General features: G+C 38.2%; 1 protein-coding gene across 1 annotated transcript; it reads right to left on the bottom strand.

Annotated features, from left to right (window-relative positions):
* Positions 1-10,074: 10,074 nt before the first annotated feature.
* On the bottom strand, positions 10,075-25,415 carry LOC129277321 (uncharacterized). The gene is made up of 4 exons (XM_054913516.2): positions 25,092-25,415; positions 14,778-17,389; positions 14,318-14,458; positions 10,075-13,869 (listed from the first exon to the last, which is right to left on the bottom strand). The coding sequence occupies exons 1-4, from the start codon at positions 25,168-25,170 to the stop codon at positions 13,690-13,692; spliced, it is 3,012 nt and encodes a 1,003-aa protein (XP_054769491.2). The 5' UTR covers positions 25,171-25,415; the 3' UTR covers positions 10,075-13,689.
* Between the last annotated feature and the right edge of the window lie 454 nt (positions 25,416-25,869).

Here is a 25,869-nt window from a genome sequence, read left to right as displayed (position 1 = left end):
TTTGTACTTCTTTTGGTGTTTTTCTTTGGATAAGTAGTCCTGTTTACATTTTTTTTTTTCATTGAGCATCAGTCGGTCAATTGTTTTTGTCTTGCCTGCACAGCAGAGTGAGACTATAGGCGCCACTTTTCCGACAGCAACGGCGGCATCAACATCGCATCTTAACCTAAGGTTAAGTTTTTGAAATGACATCATAACTTAAAAAGTATATGAACCTAGTTTTATGAAACTTGGACATAAGGGTAATCAAGTATTACTGAACATCCTGCCTTGGTTTCAGGTCACATGATCAAGGTCATTTGGGGGTATATGTTGAATTGGCATCATAACTAAGACAGTTTATGGATCTTATGGATCTAGTTCATGAAACATAGACATAAGTGTAATCAAGTATAAATGATTGTTTTGCACACATCTTAGATCACATGATTATGGTCAATGAACATAGTATTTTATTATCATATGAATGTTTTCTTTTGTGAATAATAATTCAATAGCTGTTTTCAAAGTCAGCACTGCTGCTATATCGAATCGTGTAATGCAGGCGACACTGCCAGAGGCGTTCCACTTGTTGAGTTATCAATTCTATTTTTTTTTTATTATCTATTGGTTGATTAATCAACTGAATAGTTGACTGGTTTTGCCTTGTTCACACTGTCATGTGATCAATTACGAATGCCACGATTGGCCTCCCGTAACGGATCGCAAGAATTTTTGATTTATTCAAATTTTGTATGTGATCAGTACAATAAGCCAGTTCACGGTTAGCTCATGATCAACTTTTCTCAAATGACCTTTGTGATTTTTCATTCGGATAAGCACTATCATTTTCAAATGTAGATGTTGCGTAAGCTTTACCGGTAGAGTATTCAAATTCTAAGAACAAAAGGCATTGTATAGACCAGGTGACTAGAATAGTACATCAGGGATAAAGTTTGGAAATCTGTTTTATTGTCTGCCTTTGGCACATTTGATTATTGTTTAGGCTACTGTCAAATACCAGTGATTATGAAGGCTCTATTACTCTTCAGCTTGGATGTGATAAAATGAATATTTTGAAAACAATATATGAATAATCATCAAATCACAAATGCCTATGTCAGTGAATTTGAAAGCCACCTTCATGGTTTATCTCAAATTACCTTTTTCTGCTCGTGCGCAGTTTACAACCGTGAACAGGCTTATTGCCACGACTGATCTGATACGATCACTACGATGATTACACGATTAAGATCACTGTTTTAGTCGGTGCGCGAATTGTGAAAGCGGGAACGAGGTATTAGGTGAATGAGTGATTGGTTGATTGCTTAATTGGTTGAGAGATTGTTTGGATTGATAGATCTATTGATTGTTTCATTGATTAGTCTAATGATTGATTGATTGATTTATCTGTTGATTGAAACAAAAAATGTTCACAATGATATGCCGCAATAAAATGAACAAACACACGCAAAACTAAAGTAAACAGTGATTTTTTATTTCTCGAGATTGACATTTTGCTATACATTTGATGACATCATAGCTAATACTTATTTGTTTAATAATCAACTTATATACAGAACTAACATGGTGATACCTTATGTGATTGTTCACCGTGCTTTGTGTACTACTAGCACAAATGAATATATTCCACATACTGATATATTGGCTATATGATATGCAATATCATGATATAGTCCTATACATTTAACTTGCAGTTTCGCTCATTGATAAACAAGGCCTCGTACATCAAAGATTTGCAAGTTTTGAATGGTGATTCTGATTGATTTATAGTGGGAAAGAAGAACACACTGCTCAAACACCGATGTTGATTTAACACCAGCCTGGTATCTATATCGGTCCACACCAGAGAGGTGTTGAAACAACACCGGTTTGGTATTAGGCCAACACCAATTTGGCATTTAAGCAACACCAAATAGTGTAAAACCAATATCGGTTTGATTCTGGTGTTTCAACACCTCTCTGGTCTGGACCGATATAGATACCAGGCTGGTGTTAAATCAACAGCGGTGTTTTTCAGTGCACACATGAACATTGTGAACGTTGTCTAAGTGTAGTGGAATAAATGTAAGTTAATTCTCTTACGTGCGATCATTGTAGCAAACGGACCTGAGAATAATATTCTTGGGGAAAATTTGACAATTTGATTTAAAAAAAAACGTAAACGGCCTTTTTTCTTTTTTTCTTTTATCAATCAGCTAATAAGTAATCACTTTTTTTTTATTTAAATAATAAGACTAGTCATGATTTCCTCAACCAGGGGCGGATCCAGTTTCGCCAATATAGGAGGGGCCCCAATTTTTTTTTCACCCATATTTTCCCCGATCTGCCACTCAAATATTATTTTTGTTTGTTTCTTAGAAGGAGTAGTCCTAACAATCACTTCTTAGCTTTATTCTTTTTAAACAACATAAATATGTAATTATCTCATAAGCCCTATATTTATATATTGCGATCGAGTGCGAAGCGCGAGATTTTTTTTTTTGGGGGGGGAGGGGGGAATTTCATGCATTTTGTCCTGATAATTGAATATTCTGGGCAATGTTTGTGATCCTGAACAAGATGCGTATGTAACCACACTGCGAACGCGAAGCGCTAGGAGATATTTTTTATATACATTCTCGAAAAGGGAACTGTTAAGGACTGTTTGCAATTAGTCATGAAGACGATAATTATTTCAACGTTTAAACAATGCGAGCACAAAATCGCAAGCTAATTTTTTTTTACATTCCGACCTAAAATTAATGACGTTCTAAGCACTTATTTTTTCAAAAATTAATCATGAACGGGATTGGTATAGAATATTAAACAATTGACGCGAGAGCGGAAAAAATTGAGATTTCACACCTAAAAACTGGACACTCTATTTATGTTTTGTAAATCATGAAAAGGATTGGAAATTAGGTATCTCCCTACATTAATGCGAGCGAGAAGCGCGAGCAGAATATTTTTATTTTCTGATCTGAAACTTGATAATTTAAGCACGTTTTGAATAAAAAAAAGGTCTGTATCTGAATAAACATGCGTGTGCGTTTTTAGATTTAGACCTAGAATCCGGACATTCTGAATAAGTTTTAATCATTTCATTTCATTTAATATTTTCCGTTTCACAATGTTGTTCATGATATAATAAACATAACATAGCAAAGTAAAGAATATTACAAGACATAATATCATATATAACATAATTAGGCATATAGTTTGATGAACACAATTAGAAATATCAAGCTGCCTCAGATGATTTTTTTTTCATTTTAGAGTAAAACGGGGGAGGGGGCTTGCCGAAAAGAAGCTAAACTTGTATGAAAGGTAGGCCCCTAAACTTAGTTCAAGTACCTGATTTACACACACACACATACAAAAATAGGTTCATAATGTTAATAGTAATAATTATCTATGTACACTTTGCAAAACTATCATTAACTGAAAAGCGTTAAAAAATAGAATCAGGAAAATCAATAATGCAAGGGCGAAGCGCGAGCTGAATATATTTTAGTATTCCGATCTGGAAAAGGGTCAACTAAAAAATAAGCACTATTTCAAGCACTGTGGATGTAAATAAAGTGGATGTGGGTCGCACTTGATAAATGATGCAAGCAGAAGCACGAGCTAATATTTTCCCCCTTTATTTTGACCTTGGGCGGGGACATTCTAAAGGACATTTTGCCATCATGTGAAAATAATGATTATCTTCCTATTCCTCTTACTAAGCGCAAGATGAAACTTGTCGATGTTCCATTCTGAAAAGTGTACAATTTAGTTTTTAGGAATTCATGAAAATTGTATTATCTTATTTATGAATTTAATAAGCCTATAATGAGAGAGAGAAATCTGTTGATATTAAGGCCTGAACACTGGACTTTGTAAGCACTTTTGTAGGCATTTGGCATATTTTTAACAATGCGAACGCGAAGGCGCGAGCGAAAATTTATTATTTTCCAACTCTTCTTTGAAATCAACAAGGAAATCGCAATGTTTGCGCGTCAACATTGAAATCTTAACCTAAGTATAAGGTTTTTGTAATGACATAACATAGAAAGAATATGGGCCTAGCTCATGAGACTTGGATATAAGGGTTATCAACTATTACTTAACATCATGCCTGAGTTTCAGATCACATGACGAAAGTCAAAGGTCATTTAGGGTCAATGAACTTACACCATGTTGCGGGAATCAACATCGAAATCTTAACCTAAGGTTAAGTTTTTGAAATATCATCATAACTTAGAAAGTATAAAGACCTAGTTCATGAAACTTGGGCCTCATTACTGAACATCCTGCCCGAGTTTCGGGGCACTTTACCAAGGTCAAATGTCATTTACGGTCAATGAACTTTGGCCATATTCGTGGTATTTGATGAATTACCATCGTAACTTTGAAAGTTTATGGATCTAGTTCATAAACTTGGACATAAGAGTAAACAAGTATCACTGAACATACTGTCACATGACCAAGGTCAAAGGTCATTTAAGGTAAATGAATTTTGACCATTTGGGGGATAATTGTTGAATTTCCATCGTAACTATGAAAGTTTATGTATATAGTTCATGAAATGTGGACTTAGGTGTGATCAAGTATCACTGATCATCTTGCACAAGTCTGAAGTCACATGGTCAAATGTCATTTAGGGTCAATGAACGTAGTATGATATTATTACATGAATGGTGTTTTTGTGAATAATTATTTCATAGTCGTTTTCAAAGTCAGCAATGCTGCTTTCGCGTTATGCAGGCGAGACTGCCAGTGGCGCTCCACTCGTTTTAATAATCTCAAAGGTCGTGAATATATTCCCTACATCCGAAACAAAATTGTTTTCATCATATCATGATGTCAATGATATTAGTATTGATATCCGCTGGCTAATAAAAAAACACCTTCTATGATAATAATTAGCGAAATCAGATGTCGTTTTGTATAGTTTACAAGCTTAATGTGGTATTACCGAGAGTGCTCTCTTGAAGGAGGGGGGGGGGGGTGTCGGGGTGCAATATACGAACACTATAATCTTTCATTGACTGTGTGTTACAAATATGTAGTCTTACAACATATCTTTTGAGATAACTATTAGTAATACAGAGAGTAAATGAGCCTATTTCTATTTTGCTACTTGGTAACAATGGTTACGATGTGGTGTATTGAATAGTTAATTAGTGTGTTATCATTGAAGTGGGAATAGAATTTTAGGCTAAATAATTCTTTGTATATGTTTATCTAATATGTATACATTTTAACGCTAAAGAGACTGGGCTATTTTAACACCCCTGAATACGGGGGGGGGGGGGCGAATCAGCCGCCCTCCCCTTATGATCACGGCCGTCGATCGCGTGATCGCGACGAAAATTGGCACGTGCATTGCCCTTGTAATGGTATAATCTACAAAATTGTACCATCAACTTCTTCGAAAATCTCATTTCTAATTAATTCTGCTAATGTATACGTAAAATCAAAAGTTTGCTTTAATTAACTTAGTGAGGCCCCTATTTTTGGTTCACAGACTCTTTATAGGAATCTCAAATTCACGTTAAAAGATATCAATATCATAATTATTTTTGTACGTATTTTTATTGTTTTTTTTTAAATTTCTTATGTATTTCTTTGCTTATTTACTTTTTTTTGACGGCTGATTTATCGCGAGAAATGTCGAGACAATTAAATTAGGGTCAAGACTAGTTATTTATAACACACAGAGCAAAATGCCACGGCACACCTCACGACTGGTCCACGATCCGGTTTTGGAACAAATCGCACTTTTCTCGATATTCTGAAAAAATGAATGAAAATGTATTTTTATTTGAGGTTCAAATGAAAAATACTAATATAACAATTTTGGATTATTGCAAGCCTTTATTTTGGAGTAAAAGCCAAATTAGTTTCAAATCGTAGCTCATCATTCGATTTCGATGACGTCACTATACGACTAGATATTAAATTTGCCGCCTAATCAGGATGATAGCATAGTTACGAATTTGAACATGGGTATTCGTACGATGATTTAGAACATGATACCCAGTTCCCACTGTCACGATTCGCGCCACGATTTAAACATCGTACTTAATCGTGGAGTAATCGTAGTGACCTTATCAGATCGTATCAGATCAGTCGTGGTAATGAATTCATTATTCGCTTTATTTGGTTTCAGTTTTTACACATACCTAGTTCCCACTGTCACGATCCGCACCACGAGTAAAAGAGCATTTTTAATCGTGGAGTAATCGTAGTGACCTTATCAGATCGTATCAGATCAGTCGTGGTAATGAATTCATTATTCGCTGTATTTGGTTTCAGTTTTTACACATACCTAGTTCCCACTGTCACGATCCGCACCACGAGTAAAAGAGCATTTTTAATCGTGGAGTAATCGTAGTGACCTTATCAGATAGTATCAGATCACTCGTGGTAATCATGTTGATCGTATAACTTTTTGAATGGTTCAACAAATTTCGCGATCACTTACGAAAGGCCAATCATGGCTTTTGATCGTAATGGATCGCAGGGGTTTACACACTTTTGGACCGTCTCCCACGAGCCCACAACCACCCCCTCGCCATGTAAATGGTTTCGTACTTGGCTCTCTCAATTATTAAAGGTCAAGTCCTCCCCAGAAAAATAATGATTCGAATAAATAGAGAAAAATCAAACTAGCAAAACGCTAAAATTTTCATCAAAATCAGATGTAAAAAAGAAAGTTTTGCTTATTTTTCAAAAAAGAGTTATATGCACATCTCAGTGACATGCAAATGAGACGATCGATGATGTCTATCACTCACTATTTCTTTAGTTTTTTTTAATTGTTTGAATTATACCATATATCACTTTTTACATGCAGATTTGACTTTAAGGACCAACTTGACTGAACTATATAGTATTAAAACAATGCTAATTCCACATCTTCAGGGAGGAATGAATCTTTGTTTCACTTAACAATGAGGAGGAAATTAGAATATTTCATATGATAAAATACAAAATAAATAGTGAGTGGATGACGTCATCAGTCTCCCATTTATATACCGACGTGCACATAATTGTTTTGTGAAATTAAGCGAAACTTTAAAATGTCATAACTTTCTTATTTTACAACATATTTTGATGAAATTTTCATTGCTATGCTTGTTGGATTTTTCTCTTTTTATTCAAATCAACTTTTTGTTGGGGTTGACTTGTCCTTTAAACTTGAAGAAACAAATCCAGCGAAAAAAATAGCTTTCGGTACTCATCCCACATGGTGAAAGAAATTAGAAGGAGATGCGATTTTACTATTAATCTCTGGCGCAAACTGCTGGGAGGACAAAATATCGCACTTGCCCAGTTTTAGTGTTATGCTTGTTGGATTTTCTTTTTATTCAAATCAACTTATGGTTGGGGTGGACTTGTCCTTGTGGTATGTGCAGCACACCATAAAAGATTCTTCTACTCAGATTTAAAAAAATACATGTACCTTAACGGATGGGCGCTTAATAGAATTTCTTTTCAAAAGTAACTCGATACTTTACCAGAATTACCAGAATTTCAACATTACCAGAATTTTCTACTAAAGACTGACAACAGGCTCATGAAAATGAAAAGTGATCCAAAAATGACTACATACGAATATATTGTAAGATAGTATGTCTTGATTAATCAGATACGAGTCGTGAGATATTCACTTTCTAACCGTGATTCAATGAATTTCAGTCTCTTGCTGCAATGAATGCAATACGCAGGGGCGGATCCAGCCTTCGCCAATAGGGGGGGGGGGCGGAATTTTTTTCAGCCATATTTTCCCCGATCGGCCGCTCGAAGATTTTTTTTTCTTTGAAGGGGGTAGTCCTATAAGTAACTTCTAAGCTTTATTCTATAAATTAACATAAATATATAATATCATAATTCTTATTTTATAATGCGAGCGCGAAGCGCGAGCAAATTTCTTTTTTTGAAATTCTATGTATTTTTCCTAAAATTTGAACATTCTGGGTACAGTTTTTATCCTGAAAAAGATGTGCCTGCAACTGAATAATTACTAAACGCGAAGCGCGAGCAAAATTTTTTGATACGTTTTGAACTGATCGAAAAGGTAGGCCTACCTATTAAAGACTGCTTGCAGTTAGCCATGAAGACGTAACATATTTCAACAATGAAATAATGCGAGTGCGAAGCGCGAGCTGAAAATTTTGACATTTCTACATAAAGAATGGACAATTCTAATCAATTTTTGTAATCATGAACAGGATAGCTATATAACTAAACAATTGATGCGAGCGCGAAGAAATTCGAGGTTTAGACCTAGAACGGGACACTCTATTCATGTTTTGTAAATCATGAAAAGGATGAGTAAGAGGGGATCTCCCTACATTAATAATGCGAGCGCAAAGCGCGAGCAGAAAATGTTTGTATACGTTTTGAACTGATCGAAAGTGCCTTTTAAGGACTGCTTGCACTTAGCCATAAAAACGTTACATATTCAACAATGAAATAATGCGAGCGCGAAGCGCGAGCTGAAAATTTTTGACATTTCTACATAAAGAATGGAAAATTTAATCAATTTTTGTAATCGTGAACAGGATATAGCTATATAACTAAACAATTGATGCGAGCGCAAAGCGCGAGCGGAAAAAATCGAGAGTTAGACCGAGAACAGGACACTCTATTCATGTTTTGTAAATCATGAAAATGAGGAGAAAGAGGGGATCTTCCTACATTCATAATTCGAGCACAAAGGGCGAGCAGAAAATTTTTGATATTGTGATCTGAAACTGATGGATAACTGAATGAACATGCGCGCGCGTTTTATATTTAGACCTAGAATCTAGGCATTATAAATACATCTTTTATCATAAAAATAAAAGCGAGCGCGAAGCGCGAGCTTAAAACATTTAATATTCCGATCTGAAAAAGGGGTCAATTTCTGCTTTATATTTCAAGCACTTTGTGGGAAAATTGTAAGGTGGATATAAATTGCATTTAATAAAAAGCTGATATTTTTCATTATTATTACTTTGAGACATAGGACCGGGACATCCTTAGGACATGTTATCATATGAATATGATGACTATCTTCCTATACCTCTTGCTAAGCGCGAGATTAAATAAAAGGGACAATTTAATTATTAAATTGATATTTTATCTATTAATGCATAATGAGGGCGCGGAATCTGATAATATTATGGACTGAACACTGTACATTTCAAGCACTTTTATTATGAATAGGATGCATCAGTAATCAGTTGATATATTTTCAACCATTAATGCGAGCGCAAATCGCGAGCCGGAATTTTTGATAAACTGTCATGAAAAGGGGATTTTAAGTAGTTTGTTATATAATCAATATAATAATATGGTTTTTCAAACTACTTAACTTCATACCGTCCCATCAATCAAACGGTTCCCTATTGTCTAGTTATCTTTGCAAGGCTGGATGGAGTCCGCCCTTTCTTGTGTATATTGATTAATTATATTTCAGATATATATATTCTGTATTTTGTATAATTTTGTATACTGTTTTGTTAAATTTATATGTGAATCTTTTTACTTTGTACAGACATTTACAATTCAGCCATTGGCTGCCAAGAATGTTTTGATGCCTAATAAAGACCATTATTATTATATTGAGACATACATAACCCGCCAATCAAAATGCAAGCATGGCAGCGCTAGCTGATACGTTTTGACAATCAGACCTGAAAAGGGATATTTTGAAAACTCTTATGGAATACATGAAAATAATAGGTACCTGATAAATGAAAATTCGCGAGCGCGCAGCGCGAGCAGAAAATGTTACTATTCAGACCATAAAATTACACAGTACTTTTAAAAATCAATTTGTAAATCACACAAAATAATTATAGTTCGATTTCTGAGGAGAAATATGTTTTGTATATTGACTTCCAAACTTGATATTTAAGCTCCATGTTGAACAAGATATGTGAATCACTTAACAGGCAATGCGAGCGCGAAGCGCGAGCGAAAATTTTAAATAGTGACATGGCAGATTTTTTTCCCCAAGTCTTCCTCTCATCTTATCTATTCACTCGTCTTCCTCCTCTCCTTTCTTTTCCTTCCTTTTTTCTTTATTTCTTCCCTTTTTTTCTTCTTTTTTTGCTCCGCCAATAGGGGGGGGGGGGGGGGGCGGCCGGGCCCCTCGGCCCCCCTGGATCAGCCTATGCAGTACGTGTCTCTCTATGTAAATCTATTTATAGATGATTGTGATGTATCTCAGTTTTCCCATTGAAGGCAAATGTATTTTTAAAATTCATGACAGTGTTTTTCCGGGTGTTGTATCGATAAAATAATAATTATGTTTCTGTTTATGGTAACTCCCGTAGGAACTCGGCAGGACAGCATTTTGCTGGTAAGCGCAAAGCTGGCACATAACCAATGTTTCGGATGATGCTCAGATCCAACTGGCAAACATTGAATTGGAGAAGGAAAAAAATCAAAGAAAACATTGAATAGGAGAAAATCAAAGAAAACATGGAGAAAGTGAACCTTGAAAGGAAAGAATCTGAGAAAATATTGAAATGGAGAAAATGAGATTGGAGTACCAGTTAAAGTTGAAAGAAATGGAGTAAGCTCATGCAAATACTAATACTATCTCCGCTAAAGATAAATCTCCCCAAGGCTTTGATGTGGCGAAAAACATTCGCCGTGTGCCAAAATTTGATGAAGAGGGAGTTGATACATATTTTGTGTCATTTAACAAAGTGGCCAAGAGACTGAATTGGCCTGAGGAATACTGGACTCTTCTCCCCCAAAGTGTTTTTGTTGGAAAGGCTGCAAAAGTCTATCCTTCGCTCTCTGAAATGCAATCATGTGACTATGCTACAGTGAAAGAAACAATTCTCAATGCATATGAGTTGATACCAGAAGCGTACAGACATAGATTTAGGAACATGCAAAGACAATCAGGCCAGACGTATGTTATATTGGCTAAGGAATAAGAAATGATGTTCGATAAGTGGTACAGATTGCTAAAAGTTGGCAAAGATTTTGTTCACCTTAGGGAAGTTGTCCTCCTAGAAGAATTCAAAAAGAGTCTTCCTCTTGGCATTAAATCTCACTTAGATGACCATAGAGTTACTGAAGTCAGTAAAGCAGCCATAGTAGCTGATGAATTTGAGGTCACACATAAAGGTAGTGGAGACAGGCCTCCTTTAAAGAATTATTGGAAGAAGAAAGGTAAAGGGTCATTTGAATCCCACAATAAACATGGTGAGGGAAAATATGCTAGCCAGGACAAAGACACTAACAAGAATCAGGCTAGTGGGGGCACAGAATCAACCAAAAGGTCTGAGAGTCGTAGTTCCAAAATTTGTACGCATTGTCACAAATCGGGACATTTGAAAGAATCATGTTATAGATAAGAAAGACATGGGTTTTGCCAAGCCAACAAGTGTTCCCTCGATGGAATTTGTCCCATCAGAGCCTATTCAAGATTTTGAGTTTTTCTCTCGTATTTTGCTGGTAGAGTCAAACAGGTTGATAAAAGCTTTAGAAGCTTTTTGTATGATGGTGAAGTATCCCCTTGTTCTGCTGGTGCTGCTGGTATGTCAGTGGTGATCCTAAGGGATACAGGGGCTGCACAGTCCCTGATGGTGCCAGGGGATTTGGCTCTTCCTCCGGAGAGTTCAGAGAATGCCAAAGTCTTAATTCAAGGTATTGGCCAAAATTTCATGTCGGTTCTTTTGCATAAGGTCGACTTAAGGTGCGACCTAGTTAGTGGTCCTGTGACTGTTGGTGTCGTTCCGGAATTACCCATGGAAGGGTTGATTTATTTTTAGGTAACGACTTGGCTGGATATAGAGTTGTTGCATCTCTAGTGGTTTCGGAGAAGCCGGTTGAGGTAGCTGAAACTGAATTGTAGCAGGAAGATTTTCCAGGGATTTTTCCGGATTGTGTTGTTACTAGGTTTTAGACTCGAAGAGCTGAAAAGGATGATGCAGATTCTGCTGATATAGAGGAGATTACTGATGTCTGGTTTGCTAAAAAGTTTTTCAAGGATTTGAATGGGGATAATGTTGAAGGCTCTGTTGCTAACAGTGATAATTTGTTTAGTAAACCCAGAATTGAAAAGCTTGTCACAGAAATCATGTTCTGAGGCTTGTTACAACCGATATTGTCGCACCAACGCATAATGTCGCACAACGCATAGTGTCGCAGATTGCGACATTATGCCAGGAGCGTCCGACGCATAATGTCGCAGTCAACGCATAATGTCGTAGTTTTTCTAACGCATAACGTCACATGTCGCAACGCATAATGTCGTAGCAAATTTCTAACGCATAACGTCACATGTCGCAACGCATAATGTTACAGCGGTATTTTCTTCAGGACTCGAGTTCATACAGATAAGATATAAAATATGCTTTCACTAAGTATTTTGAGACACGAGAAAGAGAATTAAGTGATTTGGAAATCAGGATTACTCTTTGTATAAGCTGGTAGTTTCTTCATCATATCTGATCAGAACTCAGAGTTTCACACCAGACTTTATGTCAGAGCATAGTTTATTTCCAACTGGAATACAACATTCTGTGTAATTATTTGCACGCCATCAATGAATTGTTTGCAGTTACTTTGAGAGAGGAATTATCAGTTCTCATCGAGATCATCAACCTGTTTTAATGAACGTTTTCCAACCCATGTATTGCTGAAATTGACTGTTAATCATCATCAACATCGTCTACACAGACATTTCAACTCGTTACAGTGACTCTTATGATTCATCGTTTTCAACATCAATTTCATCATTGCCAGCATTGTGGACATTAATTAAGGAGCATTTGCCAGCCAACTTGGATATATATATCATTTGCAATATACATTTGTGGACTAATCAGAACTGACACTTCAAGAGATTTAAGATTATTATTTTTGTTTTGTTTAGTGTATGATTGATCTATTTCCTGTAATAAAATAAAGGAAATCAAATTTAAAACTAAAATTTCATTGTTATTTGTTGCAGTATCGTAACAGTAGTTACAGAGGCGGTAAACTACGACTTATTCTCGAGTCTTTGAGACAAATGATAGCTGAGAGATGGGTCTATAGTTGATTAGACAATCAGGATCAAGGGTGCTCTTCTTTAGGATTGGAGAAACAGGTGCAACCCTAAAGCACTCTGTAACTGTAGCTGATGACAAGGATGAATATTGATTAAAGTCAATTCTACGTAGATACTGGATCGAGAGCACAATATTTGCTTTGTGATGATTAGATGATCTTTACTATTTCGGCACTTGACGCTAGCTGAAATTCTGTCCATTGATGCCCAGGAGCTGTTTCAGATATCCTTGTTGAGGAAGCCAGTCCAATTATTGGTTTGCTTATTCTGTGATTTTTTAGTCACGAAAACTTTTCGATATCTGTTACATCCGAGGGTAATGCAGTGGATTTCGATTTGCCAAGAAGATTATCTACAAGTCGAAAAAATTGCCTCTGATCACCATTGCAATAGTCAACCTTTTCTTGATGTAATATTTCTTGGCATAAGACATTATTTTTCTGAGAAGATTACGCTCATTGATGAAACTTTGCCGATCAGTTGATTGTCGATACTTCCTCCAGCGTCTTTCAGCCCTCCTACTGCATTGTTTCTGTTGTCGTATGTCTGAAGTATACTAACGCATTTGCTCGCGGTCAACAATTTTAAATGTCTTAAATGGATCATGAACATCTATTATGTCCTTCATTGCAGACAGGAGATGTGTGCTGTGTTCAGATTTCACTATTCAGGATTGTTTTTTGCTTGCCACTTGTTTTCTGCTCCCCACTGGTGGCACTGCTAACCCTGCATTCTGACGCAGCCTTCTCAAGATTTACGCTTTTCCTTTCTTTGGCACCTTCTACGTCCGTACGGCTGCAGCATTTTATTTTTGCTCGCCACAGTTTCCAAACCTGGTTTGGAGAACAAAAACAAAACGGTCATTTTTTGTAAGTTTACTTTAAACAAAAATTATGAGTTTTAATTGTATCAGTAGGTGGAAGTGTAAGGCTTGTGCTCTTTCTATGTAAGGGTCAACTTTGATGTTAATATTTTGTTAGATTAATCTTGTTAATCTTAATGGCTCTCATGTTTTGGTATAAAATCCCCTTAAAAAGTGCATGTCATTTTTCAAGTTCATTACTTCATTATATTAAGACATATGTCCTAGGAATGTCATGGTCTGCATCAACTGATTGCAAAGTGGTGACTTCCTGAACGTCCGTTGGTCTGGATGGTATTGAACAAAACATATTCTATTGGATGTATTTTACAGAATATTAACTTTGACTAGGTGCCCTTAGCCAACTGGTTTTGTGATAAGTCGTGGAACTTTTTAGAGGAAACAGAATATCCACCTACATTGCCGTTTCCCATGATGGAGACTGAGACACCAAGGCCAGAGAAAGAGTTGACAACGTTGAAAATATACCAGGTAATCGGGGTGTCAGTGAGAGCAGCAACCAGTCCGAGTGTCCACGTTATTCCCAACGTAAAAGAAAGCTGCAATACCATAAAAAAAAAATCACATGATAATGATTACTCATGTTGCAGTCGGATTATAATTATATTTGGTTACAGATTGACCACAGAATTTTGAGTCGGCCCACATTGTGTGTTTATAACAGCCGTACAAGGTGGTGGTTCATAAAGATGGAAACCGTCTTATTGAAATTTGAAACACAAATATTAATCAGTACTTTTGTTTGTTGAAGAGCATTCTTGATGCTTTCAGATAGATCCTTTGAACTATTCACTTTTAAAACATTTGTTCAAATATTTGCTACATTATTTCTACTTTGAATAAAAATCTGTAAGTTACCTTTACAGCTAGCCATGAGAGTGCCCTTGTCTGGATGTTGATGGCTGATTCGGCGACGTTGTCCATTTCGTTCTTCGTCTTACTGATACTGACCATAATCACAATAAAGAGCGCCGTGTTGACCACCATGAAGAATGTGAAGGGTGTTAGAAAGAGATATATGATGGGTTGACCGGGTAAGAGCCAACAGGTGCCGGTGATGCTGTAGATATTTCGCCCTATCAGGAAATGGACCAGGAGACCTATCGTGACAATGACTGCCGGGGACAACCACGCGTACATGGAATAGAAAATGAACTGAACATTGCCTTTGATCCTGAAGACCATTCTTTTAGAGTTGACTCGGAATGTCCGGGTGAGGTCTACGGCCAGAACGTTCGCCCAAAAGAACACACTTAACCACGCGTAGTGAAGGGATACACCAAATAATAGGCAAAGCCATTCAGAGGATGTCGGGAAACTTACCAAAAGAAGAATGTTCGCAAGCAAAAGCGAAACACTCAAACAGGATATGATTTTACCAGGTAGATTTCGAAGTTTCGCAAAGGTACACACAGTGACCAAGGTCGCTAGAAGAGAGATGATGGATATGGCATTACCAATAAGAGTCAAGTATGTCTGACTGTCGAGGGAGTAGTCTTTTATTTGGTTGCCCGTAGTTGTTTCATTATCAAATATAGACTTACAAACCCGAACAAATCTATTCCCGTCTAATGAGAATGCATCAGGCGAAATGACTATGCCACTCGCTTTATGCAGAAGACTTCCGTTGACTGAGTTTTCCCAGTCAAACTCCGAGGAATTAAAGGTTATCTGCTTGCAGAGTAATGGGCTGTTGCAACATTGAAAATCGAATCGGGACCACTCCTTGTCGTTCTGACTGAAGATGGTTAGTTTCCTCGGTATAAACTGGTCGAACATGTTTACGTTTAGGAACAATTCATCGTATTGATCATCCATATAGTAGGTGGTGTCTTTTGCCCATAACACCATAAGGAACAGATCCCCATGAGACTCCTTGCAGGCATCGGAATAGATGTCCAAGGAATCATAGGTTTGCCATTCGATAGAGAGTACCGACATGGTCAGTTCGCTGTCGTAAACCAGAAGACGCATCGCCCTTCGGATCGCAGAAGGCATACTAGTATAGTCCGATGTGTCGTCGGTCGGTTGAAGCTCGAAGGCAACATCGTAGATCTGATGGCTCGAGTTTCTTGTTGATGAAGATACCGATTTCAAACTTTGTATCTCAACATTCAGTTTTTCGCTTGACAGGGTAACACGAAACGTTACCATTATAAGGTTCAACGCTGACTGGTGATCTGAAACAGCACGGACTTTGAGTAACGCTGATCTTGATCTGTTTTTGATGGATTGTTGCGACCATTTCTGTTTCCAGAAGGAGTTATTCGTTGAGCACTGTTCAAAGCTACTACTTTTATTAACATCATTTACACAAACCCCGTCGATGACCAAGGAGTTGCCAGGACAGTGAATTATCCTACATTCTCTGAGAAATGGATCGAACCACTCATTGGTGCCACAAAACAACGAATTATGGGTCGTCGACAATTCCTGGCCTTTGTTATTCAACAAGGCACCATCTTTGGCAGAAAACATGAAAAGCAGCGGGAGAGACAGTGGTCTGATGTTGTAATCTGGTATTGCATTTTCGAAGGAACAGGTTATGTTGATCGATTTTCCAAGGAATTCATCTCCACAGTACGCAGAGTGGACATTCTTGTACCAATTTCCGTTAACAAGTATAGGGTATGTATACGTGTCGCATAACTGATGGCAAGTGCTCTGTGTTGATCCTCCATGTTGCATGCATTCGTTGTCGAACTGCATGCAAGATCGAGGTAGTTGCGTACCTGGAGCCAAGGTTGGGACGATATCGTACTCACAGAGTTTCATCAGTACATCTATTGTATTCAACAAATCCCCTCGATGCAAATGCGCATCACCTATATCGGTCTCACAGTCGAAAGCTATGTTCCACAGGTAGATGTCTTTGTACTGTTTTCCACTGCAGAAGGCGCAGTAGATGTTCCGGTAATGCGTATCATTGGTCACTGCCACAGGCAGTGACGATAAGAAGTCCCAATCCTCCGTCATCTTGCACATCTCCTCCAGCTGGCTGCCAATGTAAGACGGATCCGTGCATCTTTTCTCCAATCTGAAGTATCTGTTAAACCCCACGTGAACACAAGCTTTCGCCTCGGACCTATGGGATCTCCTAAGAGCCATGTCAAAATCTGGATAGTACGACCCGATAACGCTCGGTGGGACCATGAAATCATCAGTCAAAAACTCGTCATCAGGTAATCGAGTCTGATCACCTTCCTCGTCGTGACTCACCGATGAGAATTGCCAGGGGTCAGGTACAGGAGGAATTGGCGGTACCCACCTCGCTCTATGGTGATGATTCGGTGGAAGGAAGCAGAAGTGTTCGTAATCGAGACAACAATCGCCTAAACTAAGACACTCCGAGTCACACTGACAACATCTTGAGTATGGGATCGACGGACCGCAACGATCCTTGCATGAAAACTCAACTCTTGATTCATTCACGCACATGCTGAACAGCTCTTCAAGACCCAAATTGCCATCTAGATGTAAAAAAAAATTAGACAAAATGTAATCGTATTATTAAGATTCAAACTTACATTTTCGTACTATCTTGGAAAATAATTCCATGCTGAATTAAAAAAAAAATTTTTTTGATAAAGATATATATACAGGTTAAACAAACATGAGAACGCTGCCTAATGCATTACCAGGGGGAATTCTCAGTTGTTTTCCACCAGTCACTGGGAGTTTCGGCACGTTAGAGACAATACTCCCTCTTGGTGGTGGGCCAGCAGTGCATAGCACCACCTTCCCTACTGGTAACAGAAAATAAGGAAAGAAAAGAAAAGAAAGGAAGAAAGAAATAAACGACAATAATAAGTTGCTTAATTGCTGGCCACCCTCTTCCTTTGGACATACTTGCTCCAAATCCAAGCAGAACCCTTCTCTGCTGCCTCAGAAGCAGCCCTACAAGCATGCTTATTTTCTCTATTTGAGAAACCCAACTCCCGAAACCACCTAGGCAATGATTTTGCTATGAACCCACGACAACCAACCTCAAAGGAGAAGCAAAACACCTTCCAGCCCTTGCTTGTACACTCTGCCACAAGTTCAGAATATCTTGTGAGCTTGCGCTCAAAGGCATAGTCAAAAGTATCCTCCCAAGGGACGGTCAACTCTCCTAGAACTATTACCTTTGCAGAGTCAGTCCAAAAACAATATCGGGTGGAGATTTGTAAACATCACATACTGTGGGAAACTCCCTTTTCCGTCCAGGTCGACTCTCACCTGCCAATCACGAGCTCAGGACAAGATACTGGGCCTCGTAGACCTTGCCCTTGATCTTGGCCTAGCCCCCTCCTTCACAAAATCAATATGGGGCATACCCCATTTGCAACACCCTTCCCAGAATTATGAGATATCACCCTTTTTGTAACCGCCTCTTCAACAACCTTCAAAACCTGGTTATGCCTCCAAGTATACATCCCACAACACAGGCTAAGTATATGCTGGAGGGTACCTCTCCCTCCACAAGCAATACACTTATCAGGCTCGTTATACCACTTGCTGAGGTTAACAGGCGTAGGCAAGAGATCGTAGGTCGAGCGAACAACGAAGGAGATTCGAAGTGGCTCCATCTGCCATAGTACAGACCATGTCAACATTTTGGTTTCCGCCCCCTCCCACTTCGTCCACGAGCCTTGCTGGGCCTGGCCAACCGCTGTGGCCCATCTCTCCTCCTCCTCAACCTCTCTGATCTCCTGCACGATGAGGTCGCGCCGCTCCCGGGCTGAAGCTGCTGACAACCTCTTGGTAGAAGTCCAGCCCAGGTCCAAACGACCGGTTTGGGCAGCACCAACCATCTCCTTGTGTCTCGACTCAGCCTCTTCCACTGCCTCCCCGATTTCACATCAGGCTGGTAATCTCTAATGACAGGATCGCTAGAATCACGAAGCATCATAAAATATCTTGCTTTCGACACCTTGACTTCTTCAACTAATGACTTGACGGGGATGTTCAGCTTTGACTCACTACTATGGAGAGCAACGTTGGTCAGAGAATTTGGAACACCCAGCCACCTCTTAACATAGACATTGATCTCACGCTCCATGGCTTCGACATACGACAATCCTATCTCATAGACAGTTAATGGCCACATGATGCGTGGCATCAGCCCAAACTGAAGGCAGCACAGTTTAAGTTTGCCTGGGAAGCCACATTTATCAATTGACTCCAGACCTTTCCTGATCTGTTCCTCAGTGTCCTTAATTCTTCCTACATCTTTCAGGTCTTCGGTATACCAACGGCCTAAACTCTTAACCGGCTCCTCCTGGATAGATGGGATCTCTTCCCACACAACAGGAAGTGAAAGTCACTTAGCCTACCTCGTTTCAACACAAGGCTCCTCGACTTCCTCGTCTTGAATTTCATCCTTCCCCAATCCATTAACTCCTCGAGCCTAGCCATAATTTCCTTAGTAGCCTTCGTACTTGGACAGAGAATAGTAAGATCGTCCATAAACGCACGAATTAGAGGTAGTTCCTCTGCACCAGGGAAAGTCACACCACATCCGAATCCTCCAGCAGATCTAGCAAGGACATCCATGACAAGCACAAACAAAATGGGAGAAATCGCACATCCTATTGGAATACCAACTTCCAGACTCTGCCAGTCTGTGGTATACTGCTGAGTAGAGAACCTCATCTTAAAACCTTGGAAATACTGCATCACATACCTGGTTACCCGAGGGGGAATCCACAAGAAATCCATCGCAAACTCTATCAATGCATGCGGAACTGAGCCATACGCGTTGGCAAGATCAAGCCACACAACTGCAAGGTTCCGTCGCAGTTTCTTTGACTGCTGTATGGTCTGCCATATCATACTGGTGTGCTCCAGGCACCCATGGAAACATGAGATACCGGCCTTCTGCACAGAGGTATTAACTAGACCATGATCAACGACAAGGGAAGAAATCCTCCTCGCCAAAATACCAAACAGGACCTTCCCTTCAACTTTAAGCAAGGAGATAGGCCGAAACTGACCCAGTGAAGTGAATCCGGGACAACACCTTGCCTCCAAACTACCTTGAGAAGACGCCACAAGAACTTCCTCAATCTCCCACACTTCTTATACACATTGTAAGGGACACCATTAGGCCCTGGTGCCGAACCTGTCCTTGTCTTCTCCACACAGAAACATTGGGCGAATTCCTTGGTCTAAGACGTTTCTTATAGGCATCAAGATCAACCTGTGGCTCATCATTCTCCTCCCCCCTCTCGGAAAACCTTGAGGGTGTGTTTCGTTCTGTGTTTCTGTAGCAATTTGATACGGGTGCCCAAGAAAAAAAGCCGGTACCCTGAGTAGCTAACCCAAGGCACCTCCAATGTCAGTCTTTCCTGACAGTCCACCAGCCTATTCCTGGTTGCCAGCCAGACTTTCCTGGCAGTCACTGGTACCCAGAAAAACAAGTTAACAATCATGAGAACGCTGCCTCATGCATTACCAGGGGGAATCCTCAGTTGTTTTCCACCAGTCACTGGGAGTTTCGGCCCGTTAGAAACAATACTCCCTCTTGGTGGTGGGCCAGCAGTGCATAGCACCACCTTCCCCACTGGTAACAGAAAAAAGGAAAGAAAAGAAAAGAAAGGAAGAAAGAAATAAACGACAAGAATAAGTTGCTTAATTGCTGGTCACCCTCTTCCTTTGGACATACTTGGTCCAAATCCAAGCAGAACCCTTCTTTGCTGCCTCAGAAGCAGCCCTACAAGCATGCTTGTTCATTCTATTTGAGAGACCCAACTCCCATGTATATAGCTATGCAGTTTATATCAATTAAAATTTATTTTGAATAATACTTGAAATTCAAAATCGAATTTCAAGTATTATTACAACATGGGAATAATTTGTTTCACATTATGCTATTATTTTAATTTGTAAACAAATTGTCGGCATCACTCCTACGTGTTTAGGATCGCATGCTCGATCTGTGATGGAAAACTCGAGCATGCGATCTTAAACACATAGGAGTGATGCCGAAAATTTGTTTACAAATTATAATTTCCTCCTATTTAAGCCTATTTATTTACATTATGTTATTGATTATATAATTATCAAAGAAAAGTACGCTTGGGTTAGCACTGACCAATCTTGAAAAGCTCTCAAAAACGGTTTGTCCAAAGATTCTCACTTAAATGTTGTGTAAATGAAGTAAGCGATAAAACGAACTCGCCGTACATTTCTAATGATTTCTTTGCATTACTGGTTCATGGTACTGATATATGTAAGTAGAATTGTAAGAGCAATTACATTCATTTATTTAGTTATTTCCTCTTTAAGGATATTCATAGCATATAATGATTAAGAATATACCAGAATGTCTCAGTAAAGCTTTGTTAGGCATGCCTACACCTATTTAAAGGCTGAGTAATTTTTGTTATTTCTGAATAGAGATTGCTACACAATAGACTCCTAGTGGCAGTGAAAAGAACAATAGGATTAGCTATGTTGTTTACATTGTTAATTTCACTGAGGTCATTCAAAAGTCTTCTAAAATTAGACTGCTCTAGAAATTGGCAGAATGTTCTTTTTGTAGACAATACTAGAAGCTCTCAGAATAGTGAATAATTTGTATATAAGCTGGCAGTTTCTTCAAGGTCATCATCACATCAGATCAGAACTCAGAGTTTCACATCAGACTTTATGTCAGAGCATAGTTTATTTCCAACTGGAATACAACATTTATCTTCTGTGGAATTATTTGCACGCCATCAATGGACTGTTTGCAGTTACTTTGAGAGGAGAATTCTCAGTTCTCATCGAGATTATCAACCTGTTTTAATGAACGCTTTTTAACCCATGGATTGCTGAAATTGACTGTCATGAACTTCGTCTTTACGGACATTTAAACTCGTTACAGTGACACTCTTTTTTCATCGTGTTTCAACATCAATTTCATCATCGCCAGCATTGTGGACATTAATTTAAGGAACCTTTGCCAGCCAACCTGGATATTTATATCATTTGGAATATAATCAGAACTGACACTTCAAGAGATGTAAGATCATTGTTTGCTTTTTTTTGCTTAGTGATCTATTTCCTGTAATAAAAGAAAAGGAAATCAAATTTAAAACTAAATTTTCATTGTTATTTGTTGCAGTATCGTAACAGTACATTGAAACTTTATAAAAACAACTTTGTTATCGAAATAACTACAGGTTTCTTAAACCCTAGGTGAGCACAACTTTAAATTGTTTGTGTCAGCGGGATTTGAGGAGTGAGGGCAGTGAACATAACAATTATAAACAAAAGTTGATTTCAGACATCTCTAGCATTTTCCTTTAAACTGTTTTTTTTTTTCGTCATTTGATAAGGAGTTTACATTTCTGCATTTCACAAATTTCCAAGCACGACTTAAAGACCCAGACCACAGCTAAACTTGGAATTGACAAATAAGCTCCATAGTTTTTTGCATTTTCAGCGCCTGACAGCTAATTATTTTGCATAATACAGTTCCAAATGTCACGTTTCGCGTCCATGGCGTCAGATTGAAACCAATGTCTTAATCACACTATCGCAGAGGATAAATCGCCAATTCGTCTACTGCCAAGTACGTTCTATCGGAGAGAAAATGGTCTATTTTCATTTAGTCTAATGCCATTCCGTCCATCAACATTTCGTCTAGCAACCACGTGGTCAAATAACCATTTGGTCTAATCATCACTTCATCTAATCACCATTTCGTCTAAGACCATTTCGTCTCATAACCAGTTGGTCTAATATCCATTTCATTTTCTTTCACTTTGCACAATTAACACTTAGTTTAATTATGCTACATGGTATATGGACTAAATGGCTATTGGACCAGCTGGTCATTAGACAAAATGGTGAGTGGACGAATTGGCAGTTAGACCATGTGGATAGTGGACGAACTGATGGTAGACCAAATGATAGTAGACGAGTTGGCAATTGGACGAATTGGCATTAGACGAATTGGAAATAAATCTCGCAGGGTATCGTACTGATTAATTTAGATCGTGTCAGATCAGTCGTTGCAATCGTATTGAACCTATACAAAATGGACTGTTCAAGATTTTTTCGCGATCAGGTGTGAAAGTCCAATCGTGATGTTCGTAGCTGATTGATTGCACAACAGTGGAATGAGGTATTAAAAAACACAAATTAACGGCCGGTTCCGACAATTTGCTTTATCGAGCTTCTCAAAGGCCTGAATTGCGTTACGTACGGGGTTACGTAGCACTGTCTCAGGAGGGTTGCGAGTCCATAGATTTCTAATATAGAAAAGACGGATTATTTTTTGGATTTCCAGATCATATATTTCAATTTCTTTTTCAAATTGTTTTGGAAAATTGCACTGACAGTATTCAGTGCTCAAATGGATGGAAACCGTCAACTCTTCACTAGTTTTGTGTGATTTCTTTAATTGGTTCTTTTTTGGCCTGAATTGCTGTAACAGGAAAAGTTGCAAATAATCTGAATGCAGTAGAATTGGAAAGCTGTGTCACATAAGCGGGCCAGCAAAAAGTAGTCGAAAACTATAGATTTCATCCATTCAAGCTTGCAGGGAAAAATATTTATATCTCTATATGAAATGACGAATAATAAAATGCGAAATCTGAAAAGCAGAAAAAAATAATTCAGTTTTTCTATGTACAGTACAAACCTACGGAATCTCAACGCTTTTAACACAACATGACGTCATGGGCTTGAGACCGGAGAAAAGCACAAGAATGCCTATTATCGAAGCTCGATAAATGGAAAGAATTGTTTTGCAAGGAGAAAAAATTGAGAAAAAAATCAACACAATCTTCTTTAGCTAAAATAATGTGCGCTTAATTTCATCCATATAACTAGCTCACATTTGAGCCCCAGTGGTTTTTTTTTCACAAACTACACATTACATTGCAGAGATTTGAAATATATCCAGATGTACTGTAATTAGGGACCAATCGAATTCTGAATCTCATTTGAATCCTAGAAATCTAATTTAAATCTCGAGAGATTTGAATTCAAATAATATGAGATTTAAAAACGAATCTGTAGGAATCAAAATAAGTCCAGAATTTGATTGGCCCCCTAACCACAGTCCATCGGGATTGATTTATAATCCCTGCAATTTTAGATTTTATTAAAAAATTAGTGGTGCTCACCCAAGCCGAAATTGTTGCCGAATGTCATGTTGTCATTTGCTAAATCAAATCTACACCAATGTGAGAAATCGGGATATTACAAATATTTTCATTATAAAGGATATGTTCTAATATAAGTTTGACCGTTTAATACGAAGTGTATTTAGATCTTTATTCTGCAGAGATGGACGTAAACAGGGAGATAAAATTATAAACTTATCATATTTCCGACATTATTGACATGGTTCGAGGATAAAGCAGATTGAGATATTACGGGTAAACATTGAAGAATTGCAATATTTGATTTCTCACAGGAAAAGCGCGCTCGCAAACTTTTAATGGTGGTGGTGATGATGATGATGGTGATGATGATGATGGTGATGATGGTGATGATGATGGTGATGATGATGATGATGGTGATGATGATGATGATGGTGATGATGATGATGATGATGATGGTGATGATGATGAGGAGGAGGAGGACGAGGATGATGATCGAGAAGATTAACAGAGAAGGAGGAGGAGGAGGAAAAAAAGGACAAAGAAGAAACAGAATTACATGCTAAATGATGAAGATGATTATGATGATGATAATGACAAAATGATAATATGATGGTGATGATGATCGTCGTGCACTGTAAAAACTGTGGTGTTAAAACTGACACCAGTTGGTGTTAATAGAGGACCACACCCCGAGGTGTTAACATTACACCCTAGAGATTGAACATAACACCAAAGAGTGTAAATGTAAAAACCAAAGGTGTTGTAATAACACCTATAGGTGTTAAACTGACACCATCAATTTAACACTGGAGTAAAATAACTGGTGTGGTCCTCTATGTACACCGGTTAACACCACAGTTTTTGCTGTGTGGTGATAGTGAAAATAATAAAGATAAAATAACATTTAATGTTAATTTTTTTGTATCATTTTCATTAGAATTTATCAAAATATCTTAAATAAAAGAACATTCAATCATAATGAGGGACATAATCACAAAACAGCTCTCTCACTCTTCTACACCCTTTTACAGACAGAAAACCAATACAGCATAATAATATCCCAAGAGCAGAAAAGATGAAAGTATCATACCTGGTACATCACAGTTGACTTGAAGGCTTGATGATAAGAAAGCTAAAATAACCAACAATAGATGTGGAGTCTCCATCATGATCTAAAAAAGTCACCATGAAAAATGAAGGAATATTTTCAGAAGAGAGCTCACTTAAATATTATATCAATCATTATGCAGATAATCATGTGAAGGAGATTGGAAATAGCTTTGTAGTAAACATCTCTGATGGCCCTTGTTCGCTATTTTTGCCTGTTCTCATTCAGCATCAAGAGCTACGTAGGGCCTAAAGCAAAGTATATATTTTACATCTGCGAGTCATCAAACATCATGTGCACCAACTCACGGCATAAGATCCTTTTTAACTTATAAGGATTCGTATTTTAATTCAAGCCACGCCCCTTTTAATACAACTTGTTTCGGGGCGACTTCGTAGAAAGACAGTGTGCGCATGCGCCAAGTCAAGTGGATGTCACTTGACGAGAAGAGAGTGGATAATTTCTGTTTTGTTGTAATTATTTGCAACAACGAATTTGATTGGTACACAAAGACACTGCAGCTGACCAATCGCTGGACATAAGGGTGAATCTGTGCACAGTAACACCGGTCACCTTTAAGATTGATCGATTGATTATACACAATAATCAGTGCAATCAATCCAGGGGCGGATCCAAGATTTTCCAAAGGGGGGGGGGCACATTTTTCGGAGGAAAATAAGTTTTGAACAAAGAAGGTAATGATATTTTGTCCCCTTCAACCCAAAAAAGTCATCACTTTCAAAAAGGGGGGAGGGGCACA

Source organism: Lytechinus pictus, chromosome 15 (assembly GCF_037042905.1).
Source record: "Lytechinus pictus isolate F3 Inbred chromosome 15, Lp3.0, whole genome shotgun sequence".
Lineage (NCBI taxonomy): Eukaryota > Metazoa > Echinodermata > Echinoidea > Temnopleuroida > Toxopneustidae > Lytechinus > Lytechinus pictus.
The sequence above is the reverse complement of the archived record's forward strand: the minus strand, read 5'-3'. Positions and strand labels throughout refer to the sequence as shown.

Bases quoted from the DNA above. Each gene is read 5' to 3' on its own strand.
- LOC129277321 (XM_054913516.2), bottom strand. From the start codon at position 25,170: ATGATGGAGACTCCACATCTATTGTTGGTTATTTTAGCTTTCTTATCA. The intron at 17,390-25,091 runs GTATGATACTTT...TTTTACATCTAG, and splicing joins AGTCAACTGTGATGTACCAG to ATGGCAATTTGGGTCTTGAA. The intron at 14,459-14,777 runs GTAACTTACAGA...ATGGTATTGCAG, and splicing joins TCTCATGGCTAGCTGTAAAG to CTTTCTTTTACGTTGGGAAT.